The sequence below is a fragment of the Lichenostomus cassidix genome, chromosome 7 (genome assembly GCF_008360975.1).
Source record: "Lichenostomus cassidix isolate B80296 chromosome 7, HeHo_3.0, whole genome shotgun sequence".
Classification (NCBI taxonomy): Eukaryota; Metazoa; Chordata; class Aves; order Passeriformes; family Meliphagidae; genus Lichenostomus; species Lichenostomus cassidix.
This window is the reverse complement of record NC_139488.1, coordinates 2,444,564-2,467,665: the sequence shown is the minus strand read 5'-3', so window position 1 is coordinate 2,467,665 and position 23,102 is coordinate 2,444,564. Positions and strand designations below refer to the sequence as shown.

Below are 23,102 nucleotides of genomic sequence, written 5' to 3'. Positions count from 1 at the left end.
CATTGTCAATTAAAGATGCATCTAAAATTACCCTTTCCCTGCCCATTTCTGCTGGTCTTAATGTGCAGGAAATGAGCACTTTTGCTAATGGAATAATATCAATAGGGAAAACAGTCCCAGCTGTGCTTATTTTCCCTACAGAATTCTAGCAGCATGTAAAAGGTCATTAAAGAGCATCCTTATTCAGGGGCTAAAACTTGAGATTTTGAACAATTTTAGCCAAATACGTATTAGCCAATTTTAGCTCTTGGCCACATCATGTACTGGGCATAACTTCTGAATCTGGAAATGTTGTCACTCTGATAGAATTAATATCATCTAAAGGTCATTTTTAACCATTTATCCTGTTTCCAAGGAGGTGCTTTATTGCTCACTGTTCCATGTCATCTGTTTTTAGCACATGTATTGCAGGAGTTAGTTGGAAAGTAGAACTTGAGGAATTCTGGGTCGGATCATCAAGCTACTGCAGGGATTTGAGAGTTTTTTTCCAAGTCCAGTGTAAATAGTTCAGACAGTGGATGATCTGCCCTGTAACTCTGTGAAGGTTCTCACTAGCTGAGGGTGTAGTCTTATTTAGCCCCTTCAAGTGAGTTGATATATTTATGATCCCAGTGATAAGAGTTAGAGTCACCATTTGAACAAAGCAAGAATTCTAGAGGGTCAATCAACTGTTATTTCAGAGTTGTTTTATTTATAGTTTAATAGACTTTTTCTCTTGTAGTTTACCTGTAGAAAGAAAAAAGGGCTGTGTTTTTTCTGCTTCTATTTTTGTCAGAAAATGATGGGTCTTTGTGGCTTATCATTGCTCAAAGTAAATGCATTGCAAGTTAAGTGCCTCTTGTAGGGCTCTTTGAAAATTGTATGTCTAAAGAGGATCTGAGGGGATCGGGGTTTCAGCTTCTGCCCAGGGAAGCAGCTGGAGACTGCACTGAAGGGTAAATATAAAAAAACCAAATTGAAAACAGCAAAAGCAAAACCACAAAAAAACCACCCCATCAAACTCCTTTTTCCCCCAAACCCCAAGATAAATTCTGCATATCACCGCAATTGCTTCCGAAGTTCTGTCGATGTTAATAGTGATGAACACTGCTTTTCTCTCCCTTGTCTTTCTTTTGCCTCCGTGTGTCTTTGCCTCTCCCGTTTGCTCTTTAACTCATTAGAGGTGCCCCAGCTCACTGACCTAAGCTTTGTTGACATAACTGACTCGAGCATCGGCCTGAGGTGGACCCCGTTAAATGCCTCCACCATTATTGGGTACCGCATCACAGTAGTTGCGGCAGGAGAAAGTGTCCCTATTTTTGAAGATTTTGTGGACTCCTCAGTAGGATACTACACAGTGACAGGCTTGGAGCCGGGCATTGATTACGACATCAGTGTAATCACACTCATTAATGGCGGAGAGAGCGCCCCTACCACTCTGACACAGCAAACGGGTGAATTTTGAAAACTTCTGTGTTTCGTGACGTGGGTGCTGTCACTGGCTGTCACTGGCTGTCGGGGTGACGGGGCTTTGTCCAAAGAGGAATTGAGCTGCTCGCTGTGGGGAAGCCAGACAGACCCAGCTCACTCCCTTCCCCAGGTGGCAGCTGGGGATGGATGTGTGCTGCTCGTTTTCCAGCTGGAGGCATTTTAATACCATGAATGACTGCAGACTTGCCGGGCCCATTCACCTTCTGCTGTTCAGATTCCCAGGATCCAGTTGGAGTCAAGAGCCTGAAACATGAGCTGTGTATTCACCAGACTTTAAAACTGTGATTCCCCAAAATAGGAGTGCTAAAGGGCGGAGCAGATCAGCAACACCCTCCAGCCTTGACAGCTGTTTGAGCTTCCAGCAGCCTGTTTCTGTGGTGGCTCCACTCTTTCCACAATGCCCCAAAGGATGCAGATGGGCACCACTCCCTGAGTACATGCCAGTGACAGCCATGCCACACCTTCGAGGGTCTCTATAGTGCATGAGCTGAAGGCGAGCTGGAAACTGGTTCTTGCATGAAATCCTGTTGTTTGAAAGTCCTGAGGCTGTAAATCCTTCGACACAAGTAGAAGTAGAATCATAGGAAATTAGCGATATACCCTCTCCTCTCCTGTGTGTGCATGTATGGATTCTAGATGAGATTACTTTTCCATCTGTAAGCTGCTGTATGGCAACTTTAAACCTCTCTTGGCACCACATCTGTAATACAAAATCCAGCTGCTAGAAGCACATTACTGAAACTTGCTACCTTGTTTTTAAATTAGCCCCGTGGGGTGCATTTAACATATCAGGAATTGCCAAGAGGTTAAAGCAGCCTGACAGTAGTACAGACACATTTTTCTCTTAACCATAGTAGAACCAAATGTAGTTTAGAAGTCTGTTTGCATGAGTCTGGTGCAGTAGTCTGTTGTGCATGAGATACTTTCTCTGGTGATTGATTCCCTGAACAGACATCTTGCTAATGAATCTGAGAACTGAGGTGATTTGTTCTTTGCCGTGTAGCTGTGCCTCCTCCCACCGATCTACGCTTCACTAATGTGGGGCCTGACACCATGAGGGTGACCTGGACTGCCCCAACCTCCATCGTGCTCAGCGGCTTCCTGGTGCGCTACTCACCCGCCAAGAAGGAGGAGGATGTTGCAGAGGTGACAGTCTCACCCTCAGACAACATGGTCATCTTAACAAGTAAGTGGGTTACCTACAGAGGTCAAACATAAGAGGCTTCTCATCGTGAAATCATAGAATTGCTGAGGCTGGAAAGACCTCCAAGGTCATCGAGTTGGACTGTCAACCCAGCACCACAATGCTCACCACCAAGCCATATCCCCAGGTGCCAATCCACACACCCCTGAACACTTCCAGGGATGGTGACTCTCCACCTGACCAGCCTTTCAGTGAAGAATTTTTTCTTGATATTCAGCTGTGACCTCCCCTGGTGCAACTTGAGATCCTTCCTTGTCCTATCACTTGTCACATGGGAGAGGCTGACCTCCAAGTTGCCTACAACCTTCTTTCAAGTAGTTGTAGAAGGTGAGAAGGTCCACATGACACAAGATGAGACAAAAAAATTTGCTTAAGGGCTGGCCAGATTCTCAACTGATCTAAGCTAATGCTGCAAGTAGCCTCATACAAACTCACACTAAATGGGGTTTGGCCTCTAGCTTTACCCAGGTTAAAGCCAAACCACAAGCAAGCTTTTTTCCTATCAATCCAAGGACAGTGATGAATCAGGCTATGAGGCAATTGCATTGATTTGCAGCCTGGTTAGGTATTAACAGTAAATACATGTTGTTCACCTGGTTTGCCAAAAACGTCAAGGACTTGCAGTGCAGAGGTTCAGGGAGAGGATCAGAATATGCAAACAGTCATTGCTCCTTTGATTATGTGTGCTCAGACCAGAAAACACATACTGTTTAGAACCTTACAGGGCGTGGGAACAAAATATGGGCATTTTCAAAAAAGCTGACACTAATTTTTGGGGCAAAAGCTGTGTTGTATTTATAGTTGGGTTTTTTTCCCTCTACTCTAGAATCAGGTTGGTTGAATGAGAGACAATACCTGCTTTCAGAACAAAAAAACTAAATCTGGAGCTTGTCTGAGTTAGAATAGCTGTGTTGGAAATCTTGGCCCTATTTCAGTTTGTATCAGCTAAAGCTTTGGCCTGGTGCATAACTCAACTACTAGGTAACTAGAAGGGATTCTGTGAAAAGCTAATTGCTTCTAGTCAGGCTCCACAAACTAATGAAGCGATGACACAGGATATAAGCAACCACAATGCCACAGAAATAACTGATTTAAACTTTTGATTGTCCTGAAGGCTCAGATCGTCCATCAAGCAAATTATCTCTCTTAAGAAACACAGTTAAAATTGTGTAGGTTGATTAACTTCTTGCTATTAGCAAAGAAACGTCTAAATTCCTGTTCTTCAATTCCACAGACCTGCTCCCTGGTACTGAATATCTGGTGAAAGTCTACAGTGTTTCTGAGCAGCATGAGAGTGCACCCTTGTATGGAATCCAGAAAACAGGTACTTGGATGCACATGTGGTTAGTGGCATCCTTTAGGAACTCCTTAGTGGGACTTGCTTGCCCTTTTTTGTGTGAGGATGCCAAGCAGATTGGCTGAGCTCAGTCTCTTGTCCCTTGAAACACCCAGGTCTGGATTCCCCCACCGGCCTCGACTTCTCGGACATAACCGCGAACTCCTTCACGGTGCACTGGATCGCTCCCCGTGCCACCATCACGGGCTACCGGATCCGCTACCAGCCGGAGCAGGGCGGGGCCAGGCCCAAGGAGGACCGAGTGCCCCCCTCCAGGAACTCCATCACCCTCACCAACCTGCTACCAGGCACCGAGTATGTGGTCAGCATCATCGCCGTCAATGGCAGGGAGGAGAGCCTGCCCTTGGTTGGCCAGCAGACAACGGGTGAGCCTTGAAAGGATTCTGCTTCAAAGTTACTCTCAAGGTTTGGAGGGTCCTCTGGCAAAGTAGTAGTCTGATTTAGGAAAAGGTGGGATCTTTTCCCATGCTACTTTCAGATGTTTCTAGGCCCAGCAGAACTATTTTCATTGAATCCAGTCCAATGCCATATGGTTTTTAACCAGATACATCCCTTTGGAGAGGAGTGTGCACTGAGCCAAAGCAGATGAGCATGGTATAAGTGGAGTATGTAGCTGATGTAAAACTGTGTTTAAACTCTCTTCCCAATTCTCCCATTTTCTAGTGTCTGATGTCCCAAGGGACCTGGAAGTCACCCCTACCAGCCCAACCAGCCTCAAGATTTCCTGGGATGCTCCTGCAGTGACAGTCAGATACTACCGGATCACTTACGGTGAAACAGGTGAGGGCAGGCTGCCAGTCACAGAGTCGAAACTCTATTCTGAGGCCACCAGAAAGCCACAGCAAATAGCAAAGGCACCTTGGACTGTAGCAGACATATAGGTGCCTTTTTTAAAGAAGAGCAAATCATATTTTATCTACCCAAAAGAAAGAGCATCTGGAGTGTTCCAGTAATGAGACATGGTTCTGTGTGTCATTCTTTTCCTTGGAATGGTCAAAATGGCTTTGACCCAACAACCACTGAAATCAAAAGGATCCTCTCTCCAGCTCGATGCATATAGGACTGTCCTGTTTTTGTGATTTTAAATGTATGCTTTACAGATCCATTACATTTTTCTCAACCTACTCTTCCTAGGTGGAAGCAGCCCTGTGCAGGAGTTCACAGTGCCTGGCACTATGTCTACTGCCACCATCACTGGCATCAAACCTGGTGTTGAATACACCATCACCGTGTATGCTGTGACTGGCCGTGGAGACAGCCCAGCCAGCAGCAAGCCAGTCACTGTCACCTACAGAACAGGTGAGACCTGATTAAACCAAACAAGACAAAAAGCCCCACATTTGTGTTGGCTTTTCCCCATAAATGTGTATCACTGATCCCTGGTTTCTTTCAGAAGTCATGGGCTGTAAGGCCATCAGTTTCCAGGCAGCTGCATATCTTGGTGGCCCAGCATGATAATGAGAGGGCACAGAAGGGGATTATGGACTTGGAGGAGGGAAACCTTGTGAAGCCCATATGGGGGTGAAAGCAGTGCTTGACTGCTCATTGCAGAGCAGAAATCCCACTGGGCTCTCATAATGTCACTGCAGGCTTAACTCTAGTGCCTCACTGTCAGATTGTGTGATCCTGAGGAGACCTAACTTTTTAACTCCCAGACTGTTGTCTCATTCCTGATTTGGATATAGTCTAATCCTACTCTGGCTGTAGCTGCAGATAAAGGCATTTAGTGGCCTTTAAAACAACAAAAATCCTCAGCTAACATTAATATGAGGTCAGTCATGCACACATCGTGGTTAAGGCTTTTTTGCTCTAGGCTAACATGAGGGACAAATAAATAGCAACATGTGTTTTCTCTTCCAAGCAGTGCAGAATAAAATTCAGGCAGGACACAACACTGGAGGGAGGGTTTCCTTTACCAGCATACTCAGAAAAATTGTTTTTGTTGCCCAGAAATAGACACACCATCCCAGATGCAAGTCACCGATGTCCAGGACAACAGTATCAGCATCAGATGGCTCCCCTCAACATCCCCAGTCACAGGCTATCGGGTGACTGCTGTCCCCAAGAAGGGACATGGGCCCTCAAAAACTAAAAATGTCCCTGCAGGTAAGAGTCATGTCATCCTTCACTGGATCTGTAAAGAATGGAAGATGTGACCACGAAAATCTTGCTGCTGCTTGTATGTTTTTTTACCATCCTGCTGACTTTCAGTTGTCTCATGCAGGAGAAGCTAGGGCAGATTTTTGCCCCAAAAGTTTCATGTTTCTTTGACACCACTGTACTACCAAAATTTATTCCTGACAGCCATGGTGTGTCTGAGAAGCACCTGCATTTCAAACAAATACCATTGGATTTTCTAGCATCCAGCAAAACCTGCTCTGAAATCCTTCTGCAGGTCACATAACGTGACCCTTGTTCATGGCTTGGGCTCAGTCACATACACTGCAGGTTTGTAGTGTACTACCTGTGGAACCTGCCCTGTCAGCTCTCAGGAACACTGCATTTTGTGAGGATCAGCAGAGCACTTGGGGATGCTTGACCAGCTGGGTCAATGATCAGTCTTATCCTGGAAAATGATGAAAGCTGGTCTCCCTGTGCTTTGTTTTACCCACTGTGCTAACCTGCCCTTTCAGCTGTGGGGCCTTGGAGCAGGTACAAATTGCAGTTGTGCACTGCCAGAGAAGCATGGTGCAATTTAAAAGCAAATTTAGTTTGTCAGTCCCACCTTGTTTTAATGACACTTACTCATGGCATGACTTAGACAGGCCATTCATTCAAGGCTACTTTGAGGCCAGCTCCCTGCAGCTTTGCACTGTTCTTTCTGACTGATGGTGTTCTTTCCTGCCAGATCAAACTCAAGTCACTATTGAAGGTCTGCAGCCCACAGTGGAGTACATGGTCAGTGTCTATGCTCAGAATCAGAACGGAGAGAGCCCGCCCTTGGTTCAGACAGCTGTCACCAGTATGTATTTCACTTCATGGGTAAAAACAAATACTATCTTTTGATGTCTGAACCTACCATCATGTTCCCAGGGATAGCAAAAGCCAGGGGCCTGATCTCCAGGAGAGTGTGAGGTGGCCTGCCCTGTGAGAAGTACCACGCACCTCAACTGCAGATGCTGGCAAAAATGCAGTCCCTGTGCCTCAAACACTGCCAAAATGCAATTTCTCACCCCCTCAAAATGCTGCGCTTCTGATTTTCTTTCACTAAAGCCATAAAGTCTTTTGGGGTTTCGTCAGCCAATCAGTGGACAAAATGTGCCAAGATCTCCTCTGTATGGAGCTAGGTGGCAAAGGTGATGGCTGTTAAGGGACTGGACTGGGCTTGAGGACACTTGCCCTTTGTGAGGGAGTAAAGGAAAGTATGTGAGTTATACCAAGAACCTGGGATGAAGCACTGCAAAAGAAAAGACAGCTCAGTCCTGGAACTGTTCTGTCTGTCTGTACAAAATAGCAGTCCTGCTCTGGCCACAAAGGGGACACAAGAGGGGCCTTGTAACTCAGAGATATCTCTGAGATAAAGTGCCTTTTGAGGGACACCTCTGGGGTAGGGATTTGTGTCCCTGTTGTTCCCCTGCTCAAGCTCGTATTCAAAACCACAACTCGGCCCCAAACACTACAGAATTGTCCTAAAGACACCTGGAGCTTCTCCAGAGCTTTGCAGAGATGAGTGAAGAGTCCACATTCAAACTAACAAATTCCTGGACAAAAATCACCTTTGCCAACTAGATAATGTAGAAAATTGAGGACTAATACAACATGGCAAATGAAAAAGCTGAAACCGTGTAGAAAAGCATGATTTTGATCCAGTATGAAAATGACATGCCAGATTCTTCCATTTTGTGTAACAGATGGGTGTATTTCTGTGATAGCCACTCCAGACTTCTGAGGAGCAAGGTTCACTTTCCCTGCCATCCAGCACTGAGCTCTTACCTTGCCAGGAAAATCCCACAAATTGGTTTAATTGGGAGCTGTGCATATCACCCACTTCCACCTGTGGACATTCCCTGTGCACTCAATACAAAGCTGAAAAGTTTGTTTCTAACTGGGTTTACAGTATAATGTGCTGAGTAATTTTGCTTTCTTGATGAGTGGTTAATTGGATATTAATTTATGAAAGAAAATAGCGGGATGGATTCTTCTTGGACTGGCACTTTGCACAGCAGCTCACAGGAGTGAACAACAAGTGTAGCATGAACCCAGACTTAGTCAGGTGGGTTCTCTGGCTGCCTTTGTCACTAGCAACCATTTACGTGGGGGAAATGGGTCTTAAAATTCCCATTTCTTTTTCTTCTCGTGTCCACGTTTAAGGTAGCTTCATCCTTCTAGAGTTATGTAAAAAGGGATTTGGTGCTAAGTGGACCCAAAATAGATAAAAATTGGTGTCCTGGCTACTTTGAAGGTGGCAATGCAGGTCATTTTGGTTTCAACAAGGACAAGATTGGTTTCCTGCTGCCTGGCACCTGCAAACTCAGCCTTAGGGATGTGAGCATGTGTGCTAGGTGCAGCTCACAGGAGAATCCAGTGCCCCCTTGCCACGCCAAACTGAAAACTGCTTTGCATGTAATCGAAATGCTTTTTATTTTCCTCACCCCACAACCTGCTTTTTATCACTTAACCTCTTACCGTTAATTTGCCTAACAGACATTGACCGCCCTAAAGGACTAACATTCACTGAGGTGGATGTTGATTCCATCAAAATTGCTTGGGAAAGCCCTCAGGGGCAAGTCACCAGGTACAGGGTGACCTACTCAAGCCCTGAGGATGGAATCCATGAGCTATTGCCGGCCCCAGGTGGCGAAGAAGACACTGCTGAGCTGCATGGCCTCAGGCCAGGTTCTGAGTACACTATCAATATCGTTGCCATTTACGATGACATGGAGAGCCTGCCCCTCACTGGGACCCAGTCCACAGGTACAGCTCCCACCACCCCCAGCAGGCCATGGCAGCAGCGCCTTCTGCCCCTTCTGTGGGGTAAAGTGTGCTTCCATGTGCAACTGGTGCTCCGCGCCGGGACAGCCCCAGGGGCAGCCCAGGGGATGGGATTGCTCCTGAGGGATGGCTTTGCTGGGGCCAGAGAGCTGCTTGCCAGCAGAGTCAGCCTGCATACACATCAGGGAAGGGCAGAGAAGAGAGCAGGCTTGAAGGAGCAGATCCTAGGGAAAGGAGGGAAAGGTGTCTAGTAGTGTCCTGTCCCTGGTCACAGAGTGTGATCCATGGGGACCCACAGTGCTCTCACAGCCCTCTTGTCTTGCCTTTGAGGTATGGGACACCTGAAAACACAGGTAGTGGTCAACAACAGGGGTGAGGGCAGCTTTCATCCAGCCTTGCTGTTGGATGGAGCCAATGATCAGCAGGAAGGGCTAGGAGAGTGCTGAACCCTCAGGTCCCCCAGAGCCTGCAGATCCCTCGCTGGCACTGCCCTAGGGAGCACAGCCCACTGCATGGCCACACCCTGCGCTCTCATCACCTCCACAGGAATGGGAAGAGTCCCTTCTGTGCCAGGCTGATCCAGCTACCATTCCATGCACTGAAAATTCCTTGGTGAGAAAGGAAAATTATTGCAAGGAATTAGCTTTACATTGCTTCCAGCAATATGGGATCCATTGCAAGCTTCCAGCATTACCAGATGTGACTTTATTACAAAGACAGGTAGCACCTGTGTAATAAAGGTCTCCCATTCATTTGTGGCTGAAAAGTTGGCACTTTAATTCCAGGGGTGGAATAAATTCAGAGGGTCCTAGTGCACAGATTTGCTGTGCTAAACTGCAGCAAAGTGATGTAATGATGAAACAGCTGGCTGACTACCTGCCAGAAATGCAAATACAGTACTTTTTAAACCCCCCTCTCTGTGGTTTACCTTTTGTGGGCTGTTCAGAAGTGGATTTGAAGTCATTCAAGACTTTCCATTGACTCTCATGGGCTTTAGATTGAGCTCTGAGCAAAGCAAGAAGGAAGAATTATCCTGTATTTCCACTCTATAAAATTGGAAAACTTTCACAGCAATGTGCCATAGTGGGCGCTTATGGTAAGGTGTATCTTTGCTCTGTTCACAGCCCCAGGCTTACCAACAGGCAAGAAGATATTTCAATGGACACTCCCCTTTTCATGCAGACATTTGTTTGTAAGGATATTGGATGTGTTAGCTCATGAACAGGCTCTTGTGTGATGAGCCTTATGGCCACCACAGCTCTGCTTTTCCATTGCCTTGCTCGCTGTGTGACTGTAAAATGCTTCCCCTCTCCATTTGCAGTATTTTTATATCTTCTCTGCAATTCCTGAATCTCCTTCCTACTTAGTTTTGTAAATCATCCACTGTATTTTAGAAATGGACAGAGGCAAGTGGAGCAGGATTAAACCATGAGCTGTGTGATGAAAAGCAGAGACTGGTAGAATAATTAAAACACACAGGCCTACTCTAGATTTAAGCACCTTCCCAAGCCTTTACCTTATATCATAGCAAATGTCATTGCTCACTTAACTTCAGGGTTGAAGCCTTGATATCTCCTTATTTCTGCTGGAAAGTGTTCCTGTAGATTTGAGAATCTCCTCCTGAATACCATGTCCCCTCCCGTGGTGCTTTATGCCTGTGTTTGCAGAAGGCACTCCACTTTCCTGGCCTAAAACTGTCTCATGTTCAGGAGAGAGTATTGTCTTATCCAAGGCTGTCTTTTTTTTAAAATAACCATGTGCCAATCTGGGGTTTTGCAGCAATTCCACCTCCAACAAACCTGAAGTTTACTCAGGTAACTCCCACCAGTCTCACCATCAACTGGAATGCACCAAACGTTCGCCTCACTGGCTACAGAGTCAGAGTGACCCCCAAAGAAAAGACTGGTCCCATGAAAGAAATCAACCTTTCTCCAGACAGCACATCTGCAGTCGTGTCTGGCCTGATGGTAACTTTTTTCTTTGTGTTGTGGGAAAGAGATTTTGGAAGCAATTTCAGATTCCTGGGTCGGGAGCTTCAGTTGGAGTAGATTGTTACACCTCCTAAGGGTCTGAAGATGGTGGCAAGTCAGACTGTAGCTACTCAGTACTGTAATTTTGGTTTTTTTAAAGGCAAGTAATTGGCTTGCTGAATCTGCATTCTACCCCCTTCCTCATCTAGCACAGAGAGACTGGATGGCTAATCAAATGCAAATTATCAGGTTCACAATCAAAAGTAACCCAGCAAAATGCTTTTACTCATCTTTCACAAAAGAGGTCAGATAAAGTGATCTAACGCAGAGGTTTCAAGCTGTGATATGGGAGCTCTGCCAGTCTATTGCCTATTTTTAAGACATCTGCAAAATACAAGTTAAAAATGCAAGTCTTTTGTGAGTAGGCTGAAATTTGCTATATAGCCATCTTCTCCACTGGAAACATTTCAGGAGTTCCTGAACTGGAGAAGGCTGAAAATCACTGCTTTTATGGTTCCTGCTATCTTAAAAAGCTACTGATCTGTTTTTAAGGAGTTTTATGAATCATTTTCAAAAATGAGCCTTAAAAAACATTCTAATCTAAGTGGACCCATGATCTGATGCAGCCAAGGACAAAAACCCCCATGCTGTTACTTTCACAATTCTCTTTTATTCACATTGTTTTATTCCTTATCATAGCAAATGGCATCCATTAACCCTGGGAAAAATAGGAGGGAAATTAGGGTTTTTCTGAAGAATCAGCTTTGAAACACAGATTCTAAAATGAGGGGTGACAGATAAGCTTCTTCCAGGATTTCTTCTGCTCCTGAGTGTGTACATGTGCACTGCTTGTCAGGGTCCATGTCTATTCTTTTATTACAGCTGGAAATAATTACTATTATCCCATCAATCCTCTGATTTATTTGAAGGTTTCATATTTCAGTAAGTGGTGACTGAGAAAGGTAGCTTCACCAAACACTGACTGAGGGCAGGAGTGTTTCCCCCTGTGCTGGGTCCTTCTCATAATGTGGTGTAACTCTGTCCATTCTAGGTAGCAACCAAGTATGAAGTGAGTGTGTATGCCCTGAAGGACTCCCTGACCAGCAGACCAGCCCAGGGGGTGGTCACCACCCTTGAAAGTAAGTGATGGCCCTCCCAAATGACCACTTGGTGCAGAGGCTGGGAGCCTTCTCTCTGTCCAGAGTGGGGCTCTGCACAAAGCTCCATCCCAGGCTTGACCAGTGCTTGGCTGGTGAGATTCCCAATCCCCACTGTGCTGACAGGATCCCTTTTCCTTCTGGTACAGATGTGAGTCCCCCTCGCAGGCCCAGGGTGACTGATGTCACTGAGACAACCATCACCATTACCTGGAGAACCAAGACTGAGACCATCACTGGCTTCCTAGTGGAAGCCATCCCAGCAGGTGGCCAGAATCCTGTTCAAAGGACCATCAACCCTGAGCTCAGGAGTTACACTATCACTGGTAAGTGAGGGCTTCTGCAGCTGCAGGGCCATATCAGGAAGTGCATTGGGTTCTCGTTTTGAATTTCCTTAATGAGAAATACTGTGGGAACAAGAGTTGGGAACAAATACCTGTGTTACCAAGACTAGGCTTCAAGGAGAGTTTGTTGAAAGACATTCTGATGGCCATCTTAGGTGGCTTCCTCTCACTGCTAACATTTGTGTTTCAACTCCATTTCAGGCTTGCAGCCTGGCACTGACTACAAGATCTACCTGTACACTCTGAATGAGAATGCACGCAGCTCCCCAGTGGTACTGGATGCCTCCACTGGTAAGGATCTTGTCTGACTTTTCTGCTCATGCTAACACACAGTAAACACATATGGAGTTGTCTATATCCAACCACATTCAATATTTGCCATGACTTACAGTGATAGGTTTTACTCCTGAGTTTGGGAAGGGTATCAAGCAGGTGTAGCTCAGGTAAAAAGATGCTAGTCCTTTCTGCATTTGACTTGTTCCCTTTTGTTTCCACCCAGCTATTGATGCTCCTTCCAACCTGCGCTTCCTTACAACCACAAGCAACTCCCTGCTGCTCACCTGGCAGCCTCCCCGAGCCAAGATCACTGGCTACATCATCAGATATGAGAAACCTGGCTCACCAGTCAAGGAGGTCCTGCCTCGCCCCCGGCCCGGCACCACCGAGGCTACCATTACTGGTAATGTCTTTGTTGTGTCTGGGAGCTCTTCACCTGAATTTGAAGAGAGGGAGGGGGAAGGCTTAATTATAAAATGCGTTGATGATTAGCTAATAGGGAAAGTTGTGTTCCTTTATTGTGGTTTCCAGTACCAGAGAGTAGTGCTATAAACACGTCTGTCCTGCAAACACATTCCACTTCACTGCTCAGAACAACCACCACATTTGAACAGTCCAGATGTCTGTTTCCATTGTCACCACAGTTGTTGTCCTTGCAAGGAAAAAAGCCTGTGACTCTGGCACCCCACCAGTCACACATGCTGAAGGTCCCTTATGGTTGGGTCCATGATCCCAACTGACATTGCAAACTTGCTCTGAGGAACAGGAGGCTGACTTCTCTGCACTGTCCTGAAAACCTCGATCTGAAATGCACATACCCAATACATCTCTCATTCTGCCTTAGATCTCACACATAGTCTTAAAAGAAAAGCAACTCATAAGTCTAAAATTGTTTTATGTCCTTCCTCCCCCCCTAGGTTTGGAACCTGGCACTGAATACATCATCTACATCATTGCTGTGAAGAACAACCAAAAGAGTGAACCACTGATTGGCAGAAAGAGGACAGGTAAAACAAAGCTCTGGATTGTTCTGTGCCAACAGGAGATGTTGTCTTCCACTTGGGGAATACAATGTGGGAGACACTGGAGGACAATTGTGGAGGACTGAAATAATGTTTTTTAAAACATCCTGTTCACATCACTCAGCCACACCTTGTCTTTGAGTCAAATAGGCTTTGTAAGGAGATTTTCCTTTCTAGGATGAAGGAGGTAGACTTCTGAATTTATATTAATCACACTTACCTATGTTTGAACACTAAGAACAGAACAGTGTGCTTGGTGCTGGATTCTTGCTTGGGTGCTGAATTGATAATTAGATGAGGATTATCATTACTAACACATGATGGCATCAAATACAGAATCCATTCAATTTGTTGCATGCTGCATTTCTCTTACTTTGCAACCTTCACAGTACAAGACTGAGATACCTATAGCAAGCAAAATAACAGCTGAACATCCAAATATGACCGAGGAGCAAGTTTCTTCCTGCTCACCAGTGATTCCTCTTAAACTGATTACCTGCAAATTTCTCTTATAATCTCTTATCAATTTGTGCAGTGGTGGTGGCTTCTTTTGATTGCAGTGTTCAAAAGTGTTGCTCAGCTGTATGGAAATTTTCATACCAACACACTTCTTATGCCTATGGGTGAAATACAAATACACAGAGAGATGGAAATTACCTTGACAGTCACAATGAGGTCATAAAAAGTGTGTTGCATCCTGGGATAATTGCTAATATTTGATGCTTACAGTGGTGTAATACAGCCGTTTAATTTGCCATTGTTCATTTGCCATGCTTTGCTTGATGGGCTCTAACCTTTCTTTGGGCAGACGAGCTCCCCACGCTGATTAGCCGACCACACCCCAACCAGCCTGACATCCTGGACGTGCCTTCCATCGACCAGGGGACCCCTTACCTCACCAACAATAGGTATGACAATGGCAACGGTATCCAACTTCCAGGCACCTCTGGGCTCCCTCAGGCTGTAGGACACCAGGGGCAGCAAGTCTTCTTTGAGGAGCACAGGCGGCCTGGCCCCACCACAGCCACTCCCCTCAGGCCGGGCTCGCGGCGGCAGCTGCCCAGCGTGGACGAAGCCATTGAGATCCCGGGCTACCAGGTGCCCGTCATCGTGGAGCCCTTGTTCCCTCACTCCAGCGGGCCCCGGCGCAACGACACCGCCGGCCAGGAGGCTCTTTCTCAGACCACCATCTCCTGGAGGCCACTGCTGGAGAGCTCTGAGTACATCATCTCCTGCCAGCCCATCAGCCAGGACGAGGACACTCTGCAGGTAACGGGGCTGTCTCAGCAGAGGGATGGTGTAGCCTCACTTGGGGCAGCAGTCCCTTTGCTGTGCTAAGAGAGTGACAGGAATTAACCTAAAGAGTCTGTTTAATACATGGCTGAGACTGGGAAGAGTAAAACCTCCCTCCTCTGCTTTATGGAAAAGCCTACAGGATAAAACTGCTAAACCTGAAAGCTTTGAAATGGTGTCAGCAGTGACATTTCACCAGGGGAGAGGACAGTCAGCGAGCTGAGTGGGAGTTTCAAAGACTGAGGTGCTGCTTCTCCAACCCAAAGACTCCTCCTATGTCTCTTGGTTTCTGTTTCCCTGAAATGGCAGAACTAACCCCTCCTGATCCATAGTCCAGAGTAGCCAAGTTTAACTTTGGTATTATTTGAATTTTTCAGAACGTCCAAGGGTGTTCTGGCTCCATCATGGTACAGAGCATAGGGCTCATCCTAAACACCCTGTCTTTCCAGTGAGAGAGGTAACACCTAAGTGGTATTCCCACCTCCCTCTCTGGTGACCTGGCACTGTCTCTTGTTGCAGTTCAGGGTTCCTGGAACTTCCTCCAGTGCCACACTCAAGGGTCTTACAAGAGGGGCCACCTACAACATCATAGTGGAAGCCCTGAAGGATCACCGCAGACAGAAGGTGCTGGAGGAGGTGGTCACAGTTGGCAATACTGGTAAGGAACAGCCTTAGGGAGTCTGGCTGAACCTGTGCAGGCCCTGCCTCACTCCCCTAACTCAAGGTAACCTGCCTGGTGCCCAAGCTTGACAATGGTTCAGAAAAGAAACTTCTCCTGACGAGGACAGCTTGTAGCAGGACACTGGGACAAGTGATTTGTGAGGTCCTCTGGTGTTGTATAACTGACACATGCTGATGGTGGGATGAGAGCTGTCCTGATCTGTTGTGTAACCACAACATGCTTTGAGGCTCCAGACACACCTCAAGGGCCCAGGAGAGACCAAGAGATCTGGTATTTGCTGTGCATAGAGAGAGTCAGAATCACTGATGTCTTCTGTCTGTCATAGACTGGATTAAGACCATCAGATCTTGACCCTGATCATCACACACTGAACTGGTGGTTCTAAGGCACACACCTGAGGTGACAAATCACTCTGCCCAACAGCAGGGTCTGCTCTCCTTCTCTCATCCCCCTGCCATGAGATGGAGCATGCAGCACCCCAAAAATGTGCACATGTAGCTACCAACCCCCTGCTGTACCTCAGCATCTTACAGCACATTTTTCCTTAAAAACAGGCAGAGTCAGGTTGTTGCTCACCAGCAGCAAATGCAAAAACTCACACTTGCCTGAAACTTGGCAAATCAAAATGAAAATAGCCTTTGTGTCAGTTTTTTTATCGTTCAACTGCTCTGACACATGCAAATGGAAAATAAATCACAAGGAGCCTGGGCTGCTGACAGAACCATCAAGTATATGCCCATGGGGTAGCTCCATTACTGCCAGGATATTGCAAGAAGAAAAAAGTGTGTATTCAGTGAAAATCAGTGTGTCTTTCAGCAGTTCCCATTGCCATGTGTGATGCCTGTTTCTTTTCTTTTTGTTCCAGTGTCTGAAGGACTAAACCAGCCAGCTGACGACACCTGCTTTGATACTTACACTGGCTCCTTCTATTCCATTGGCGAGGAATGGGAGCGCTTATCTGAAACTGGCTTTAAGCTCTGGTGCCAGTGTTTAGGCTTTGGCAGTGGCCATTTCAGATGTGACTCTTCTAGTGAGTAGCTTGCTGTTAACCATCCCCATCCCCACTGTCCCCCAGCACCAGTGCCATGTTTGACAGAGCCAACCTGATCCAAACATGATGCAAAGGAAGGCAGGATCTGAAGTCGTTAAACCAAAGCAGTGTTTTGCATCGTGGGAAGTGATGGAAAACTTTGGTTACCTCTGAGCTGTGCAGCTAACCTAGAATTGCCATTCAGCTACATCAGCCACAATCAATATTGTGTTGATAAGTGACTTTTTTACTTTGCCAGACATGTCTAGGTAATATGTTAAAGTGTGGATTTCAGTGGGTATTACAGACAGTGCTGGTATTACAATAAATCTGGCTTGCATTGCAGGCAGCCTTTGCAAAGCAGCTTGCAAAACCAGTTTCTAATTGTCTAACACTTCTGCCCAGGGCATTAAGTTTTATTCTTTGCAGGACTGTGGTTTACATGGAAGAATATCCAACTTGACATAAGGGAATGGAACAAAAGTCTGTGATTGAGCAGTTCAACACAACACATACCCAGCTAATTGAAATTAGGCTTTAAAATTGTGGAATAAGCTCAGCAAAGAGAGTATTTCTGCAATTTGCATAGACTCAGAGGAGTCTATGCAAAGACACTTATATTACAGGATTAATATTTGTATTTCATTATTTGATACACATGGCTTACCCATTGTGTCTTGCAAGCCTCTGTGATACGATTTATACTGGATATTTGCTCAAAAAATGAGCACTTAAAATATTTTTCTCTCCTTTCCTGCCTCACAGCTATTAAATTCCTTTTCATTTCTCCTCTTCTCCTACAAACCAAACCTCTTCTCCCCACTCTTTGCCACATTCTACTTTTTCCTAGGAGCCTCTACCCATTTCCCAGAGCTGGAACAGCCTTCAGCAGTTAAAAACTGCAGGAGCTGAACCCATTTCCTCCTTGGGACTTATATGAGCTGAAAAGATTCTTTCTCCTGCCTTTCCTGAGACAAAGCCAAGCTGTTTTCTTCCTGCTGCATGTGCAAACTCCTGATTCTTGTTCGTCTACCTTCTCCAGAGTGGTGCCATGACAATGGAGTTAACTACAAGATTGGGGAGAAGTGGGACAGGCAAGGGGAGAATGGCCAGATGATGAGCTGCACCTGCCTTGGCAATGGGAAAGGAGAATTCAAGTGTGAACCTCGTAAGTCTCTTTCTGCTGTTAGTCTGAGCTCCCATTCAGGAAATCCCAGCCTCTCAGCTCTGTCCTGCCAGGGGGACAAGCAGAATATCAGTGTGTCTGTTTCACGCTGAACTGGTGACAGCTTCAGTCTGTTCTCACAAGAGCTGAAGGCATAAATCTCACATTCCTAGCTTGAAAAGAAGAAAACCATTTGTTAGCTCAGGTCACAGCACACTGAGCTCCTGTCTGCCTCTGGCCCTGGAGCTGCACACCAGGGACATGTCACTGTGCTCAGAGGGGTGGATTACCCCAGCTGGACTTTCCTGCAGGGCCTGTCACCTCAAGCTCCTTTGGCCTTCACAGTGTGACTTAAACTGCATTGCTCTTGTCAGGAAAATACCCTCCTGTTGTAGTTTAAAGTGTCTGGAGAGCTGTGACCATGACTGATGTTCCCCTGCCAGTCAGGGAGCCACAAGGGGAGCACACTGGCTCCTCTGATCACCAAGCTGTTTTGAGAATGCTTAAAGCCAAGCACAGGCTCTGCTTTAAGCATTCTCAAAACATGCTCTGCCTGTTCCTCCACAGATGAGACCACATGCTATGATGATGGGAAGATGTACCACGTTGGGGAGCAGTGGCAGAAGGAGTACTTTGGAGCCATCTGCTCCTGCACTTGTTACGGAGGACAGCAGGTAAGGAGGAGGGATGTGTTGTGTTGGACATAGGGAATGGACAGGAGAGGCTGTGCTGGGGTGACTTCTAAGACTGCTGGGTTTCAGGTCATGAAAAGGGCTAAAATGGGCATCTAGAAGAAGAATAATTGGGAGAGCTTAAGGACTTGCATCAGTGCCTGCGTGGTGTAACACAGGAGCAGCCTCCTTGCTGGTGGTGGCTCTGTGGCCACATGTATGAATGTGTATCAATTAATGGCTTTAAGCTGAAGGAGGGTAGATTTAGATTGGATACCAGGAAGAAATTCTTCCTTGTGAGGGTGGGGAGGCCCTGGCACAGGGTGCCCAGAGAAGCTGTGGCTGCCCCTGGATCCCTGGAAGTGTCCAAGGCCAGGTTGGACAGGGCTTGGAGCAACGTGGGATAGTGGAAGGTGTCCCTGCCCAGGGCAGGGACTGAAACAAGATGAGCTTTAAGGTGCCTTCCAAGCAAACCAGCCTGGGATGCTGTGAGCCCTGGCAGGTCCTTGGCCGTGGCACTGACAGGCCCGTTGTGTCCCTCAGGGCTGGCGCTGTGACAACTGCCGCAGGCCCAGCGTGGAGGTGGCTCCCGAAGGCTCCGCTGGCCACACCTACACGCAGTTCACACAGAGGTACCACCAGGCCACCAACACTGTGAGTACAGCTTTCCTTCTCTGCCCTGTCCCACTGTGACTGTGGTTTCGTGCTCCCCAGTAGTGCATGACTCCCCCAGAGCACACACACCTGCTTGAGCTGCCCTTCCACACACACTGGCAGTGCCTCAGGCCCGGCAGAGCCTCTCCTTGCATGCTCCGAGGCCAAAGTGCATGGAGTGATTTCCAGCTGTGTGCTTTGTGCTGGGAAACAGCCCCACGGGCTGCCAACAGCTCCCAGCACAAACCACACCCAGGACAGAGCTCTAACTGATTTCCTTCCCTCCTGACAGAACGTCAACTGCCCCATTGAGTGTTTCATGCCCCTAGATGTACAGGCAGACACACAACATCCACGGGGAAAGTAACATCGAGCAAGACTTCTTGCGGCCATGGCAACAGACAAACCAAAGTATAAACCCCTATGTGCCACGATTACCATCCAAACTGGAGTGATGCTAGCAAAACTGCATCTAGTGAGAATGGCTCCCTGCTCTGGAGCCATTTTCCCAGCTTAAGCTCAACTCACAGCTTCTCCAAGCGCCACTCTTGGAGTGTTTCAGACTTTTCTCATGATTGATAGCGATTGTCTTGGTTTTGCTCAAAGTGTTGAATTCCAGTCAATATTTTCAAATTTAAAGGGGGGAAAGAAAAGAGGGGAGGAGGGGGAGAGGTGGTAAATTACAAATTTGGTGGGGGATCAAAATATTAAGGGGGAGGGAGGGTGTAGCAATTCACGGTTCCCGTGCTATGCAAGAACATTTGAGTACAACATTACTGAGGTTTAGGGATAGGAAAGTCCACCAAACACTTCTGCTTTCACATAAGCGTGCAGCCAGCAATAAGATAGGAACAGCAAATCCAATCACTGTGATATTTAAAATATGCACAGTCCTAATTCTTTCTTGATGATCCTAGTATTTTTCTAGCTGTATCTTTATATCTCATACTGTTATTTATCAGTTTTGTTCCCCTGACCTTCAAGTGTTTTTATATGGGAATAAAATGTATGGAAGACACTTAGTATGCAGTTGACAAAGAGGAATTTGGTGTAATTATGATCAGTGATTATTTTTATACTGTAAGTGCCAAAGCTTTACTACTGTGGAAGAGAAGAAAAACCAACTCTTTTAATAAAAAGATTTACAAACCAGACACATAGTTCAAGTGATTCTCTTTGCTGCCGTGGAATTTAGGATGAAGATGATTATTCTCAACCGGATTATTCTGAGCGGGATTATTCTGAGCGGGATGATTCAGAGCTGGAGTAACATTGCCCTGACACGAGATGGAACAAACATCCCAAAGAAGCATGAAGTAAACCTCGAGAGAATATTGGTAGAGCAGTTTGTTAATTAAAGGCTTCCCGCTGCACCCCTGTCCCCGTAGAGCGCAGACAGTGGGTAGGTATGGCATGGGCAGGAGGCACAGGCTTGCTTGGGGGCAGCAGGGAAAGGGAGGGAGAGGCAAACAGCCCCTGCTTTGCATATGAATTGAGCTAGAGCTGGTTCCACACCTAGAATCAAATAAGCTTTCAGTGGTTGAGCTGCCAGAATTAGCGAGACCGTCCAAACCTGTGAAGTTGAATGTGGTCAGAGATTCAAAACCCAGCCAAGAGCTGCGCACAGGGTCTAAGCCTGGGTGTTACAGGCACAGGCCCCTTGTCTCCTGTGCTTCTACCTCATGGTGAGGAGGGAGGTAAACAAAATGCTCCTCCCAACCCTTTGGCAAACAAAGCCAGTCGTGATTAGAGTGAACCAAGCCAGCAGTGAGTCCCTTCGCTTGCGCTGCCCAGACCTGTACAGCCTTTGCAAACGCAGAACAGGACAGGTCCTGTCAGGATTGCTCAGCCCCTTCCCCTCAGCTGCACATGCACTGTACTGCTCCAGTCCCTGGGATTCTCAGCATCCAATAAAGCATCACCTGAAAACACAGTTTGGCTTGGTGACATGTGGCAGTTGCTGTCAGGGATTGCTATCTACAAACCTCTGCACAGAGTGGGGTTATTGCAGCAGCAATCAGTTCTACCCCACCAGCGCTCAAAAGCTAACCACTTCCCTTAAAAACCTGAGAACTAAAGCTGGCCTAGACAGAGACACCAAAGAATAATTTCCCATTAAACTAGATTGGTTTTCCCAAGTGCAGGCTACATATTTTGGACCAGATAACTCTGCAATGATCCTCCTATAGTCACTTTGTCACTAAGGAATTCACTTCATGGACACACTGAAGAAGAGTCACAGTCCCCCTCACCTCCTCCCTCCACTGTCACATCACTTGGACCAGCAGCAAACACCTCCCTCTCCCCACTGGGAGCATTTAAAGATAAAATCACTTAAACAGCACATTTTCACAAGCCCCGTGTGGAGGTTTGTTCCTTAAAGCACAAGGTGCTCACAGCACTGCCAAGCCCTGCAGCACTGAAGCCCTTGGCAGTTCTTTTCCACAAGAGGAGGCACATCTCCACAGGGTTTGTCTGCTCAGCTTTGGGTAGAGCCCAGGAACAACCTGAGTCAGGCTTTCTACTCCAGGGAGTAGTCCTTGGTGGCTGGAGGAAAAAAATAAAAACCTCTGCTAGTGCCTGCCACGGCCCAGAATGATTCCTCCCTGCTCTCCATTCACTTCCGTGCTGTGGGAGCTGTTCTGCCAGCACAGGCAAGGTGCCACTCAGTGATGGTGCAAATCCCAGCCTGGCAACAGCTGCTCCTCAGAGCACATCAGCTGAAGGGACATTCCCTTTCCTCTGGGAAACAGACACCAATCAGAGCTCACAGTCCACTTGTAATCCCTGCAAACATCCAAGGGAGAGGTCCTTCCTTCAGCCAGCAGATCAACAGGCTTCAGAAGGGACCACCTCAGCCTTTTCTTACAGACAAACACTCCCACAGCTTCAGGGGGAAGGCTTCAGGCTAGTTGAAATGGTGACTGCAGCCCAGGGGACAAGCCCTTCCCAGGGACATTCCTGTGAAGTCATCTCACCTCTGGAACCAGACTAGAGATTTTTATCATCCTTAATCCAGTCAAGTGAGGCAGGGTGGTCAAGAACTCGTTTGGGACATTGGACAATTCAATTCCCCCACTCTGACAACTCCTACCTATCCTTTACCCTTACCACAGGCACAGCAGGAGGCAAAACCATCCCTGAGGTGCTGAGATACTGTTCACAAGTCATGCAGCACAAGTAGGACAGCAGACATGCCCTAGACAGGTATCACCTTAGCGAGACATTTCCTATCTCATGCACAGATCTCACCTGGAAGGTCAGTACCTATTACCTTCCCTCAGTAAAACAGACTGCAAACAAAGGATTGGGGCAATACACAGAACAAGAGCTGCCAGATTCTTGCTGCCTGTCTCTGTTTTAGCCAATGCTGTAGAAGATGCAGGTGAAGAATGGGACAGAGATTCCCCAGAGACCCTGACAGCAGGGTCTGTGCCAGCTACAGCCACAACACGGGACAGAGAAGATATGTAAGGAACATTTTGGACTCTTCTCTGTGGAAGAAAGGGTCCCAAAGCCCAACTTTCAAAGTTAAATTCCAAGCAACAACAATTCATGGGAAGCAACAGCACAGAAAATTTTCAGAGGCCAGGGTTTGGGTTAGCACAGCAAATGGGCCAGGAAGAAATGGACAATTTTTATTTTGGATTGCTGTCTTAATCTGTACCAAAAAAAGTAGAATGCTCCCTATCCTGTCCTGCCTAATCCACTCACTTGGAAATAATCCACTGTAGAGATCAGAAAAGAGAAAATAATCCACTGTAGAGATCAGAGAAGAGAGGAGTTCACTCCCTTTCAGGCTGGAGCAAGGGCAGATGGAATGACAATGTTAAAGGAGAACCAGTGTGTGGATTATGTTATTTTAAATAACTCAC

At 46.7% G+C, this 23,102-nt stretch overlaps 1 protein-coding gene across 7 annotated transcripts in view; it reads left to right on the top strand.

The window, feature by feature from the left end:
- Nucleotides 1-21,158, top strand: part of FN1 (fibronectin 1) — a 51,828-nt gene extending 30,670 nt beyond the window's left edge. Inside the window, exons 25-46 of one of the 7 annotated variants that reach the window (XM_085065727.1) lie at nt 2,474-2,656; nt 3,909-3,998; nt 4,127-4,396; nt 4,695-4,811; nt 5,166-5,330; nt 5,982-6,137; nt 6,880-6,993; nt 8,676-8,945; nt 10,743-10,930; nt 11,985-12,072; nt 12,240-12,416; nt 12,636-12,725; nt 12,934-13,113; nt 13,628-13,717; nt 14,541-15,001; nt 15,545-15,683; nt 16,573-16,737; nt 17,780-17,905; nt 18,470-18,576; nt 19,117-19,227; nt 19,520-19,638; nt 20,423-21,158. In XM_085065727.1, the coding sequence (XP_084921853.1) occupies nt 2,474-2,656; nt 3,909-3,998; nt 4,127-4,396; nt 4,695-4,811; nt 5,166-5,330; nt 5,982-6,137; nt 6,880-6,993; nt 8,676-8,945; nt 10,743-10,930; nt 11,985-12,072; nt 12,240-12,416; nt 12,636-12,725; nt 12,934-13,113; nt 13,628-13,717; nt 14,541-15,001; nt 15,545-15,683; nt 16,573-16,737; nt 17,780-17,905; nt 18,470-18,576; nt 19,117-19,227; nt 19,520-19,594 (3,362 nt within the window). In that variant the 3' untranslated portion in view covers nt 19,595-19,638; nt 20,423-21,158. Of the gene's footprint in view, nt 1-1,160; nt 1,434-2,473; nt 2,657-3,908; nt 3,999-4,126; nt 4,397-4,694; nt 4,812-5,165; nt 5,331-5,981; nt 6,138-6,879; nt 6,994-8,675; nt 8,946-10,742; nt 10,931-11,984; nt 12,073-12,239; nt 12,417-12,635; nt 12,726-12,933; nt 13,114-13,627; nt 13,718-14,540; nt 15,002-15,544; nt 15,684-16,572; nt 16,738-17,779; nt 17,906-18,469; nt 18,577-19,116; nt 19,228-19,519; nt 20,382-20,422 lie in introns of those variants that run through there. The other 6 variants (XM_085065732.1, XM_085065729.1, XM_085065728.1 and 3 more) reach the window with 6 other exon arrangements.
- Nucleotides 21,159-23,102: the final 1,944 nt, after the last annotated feature.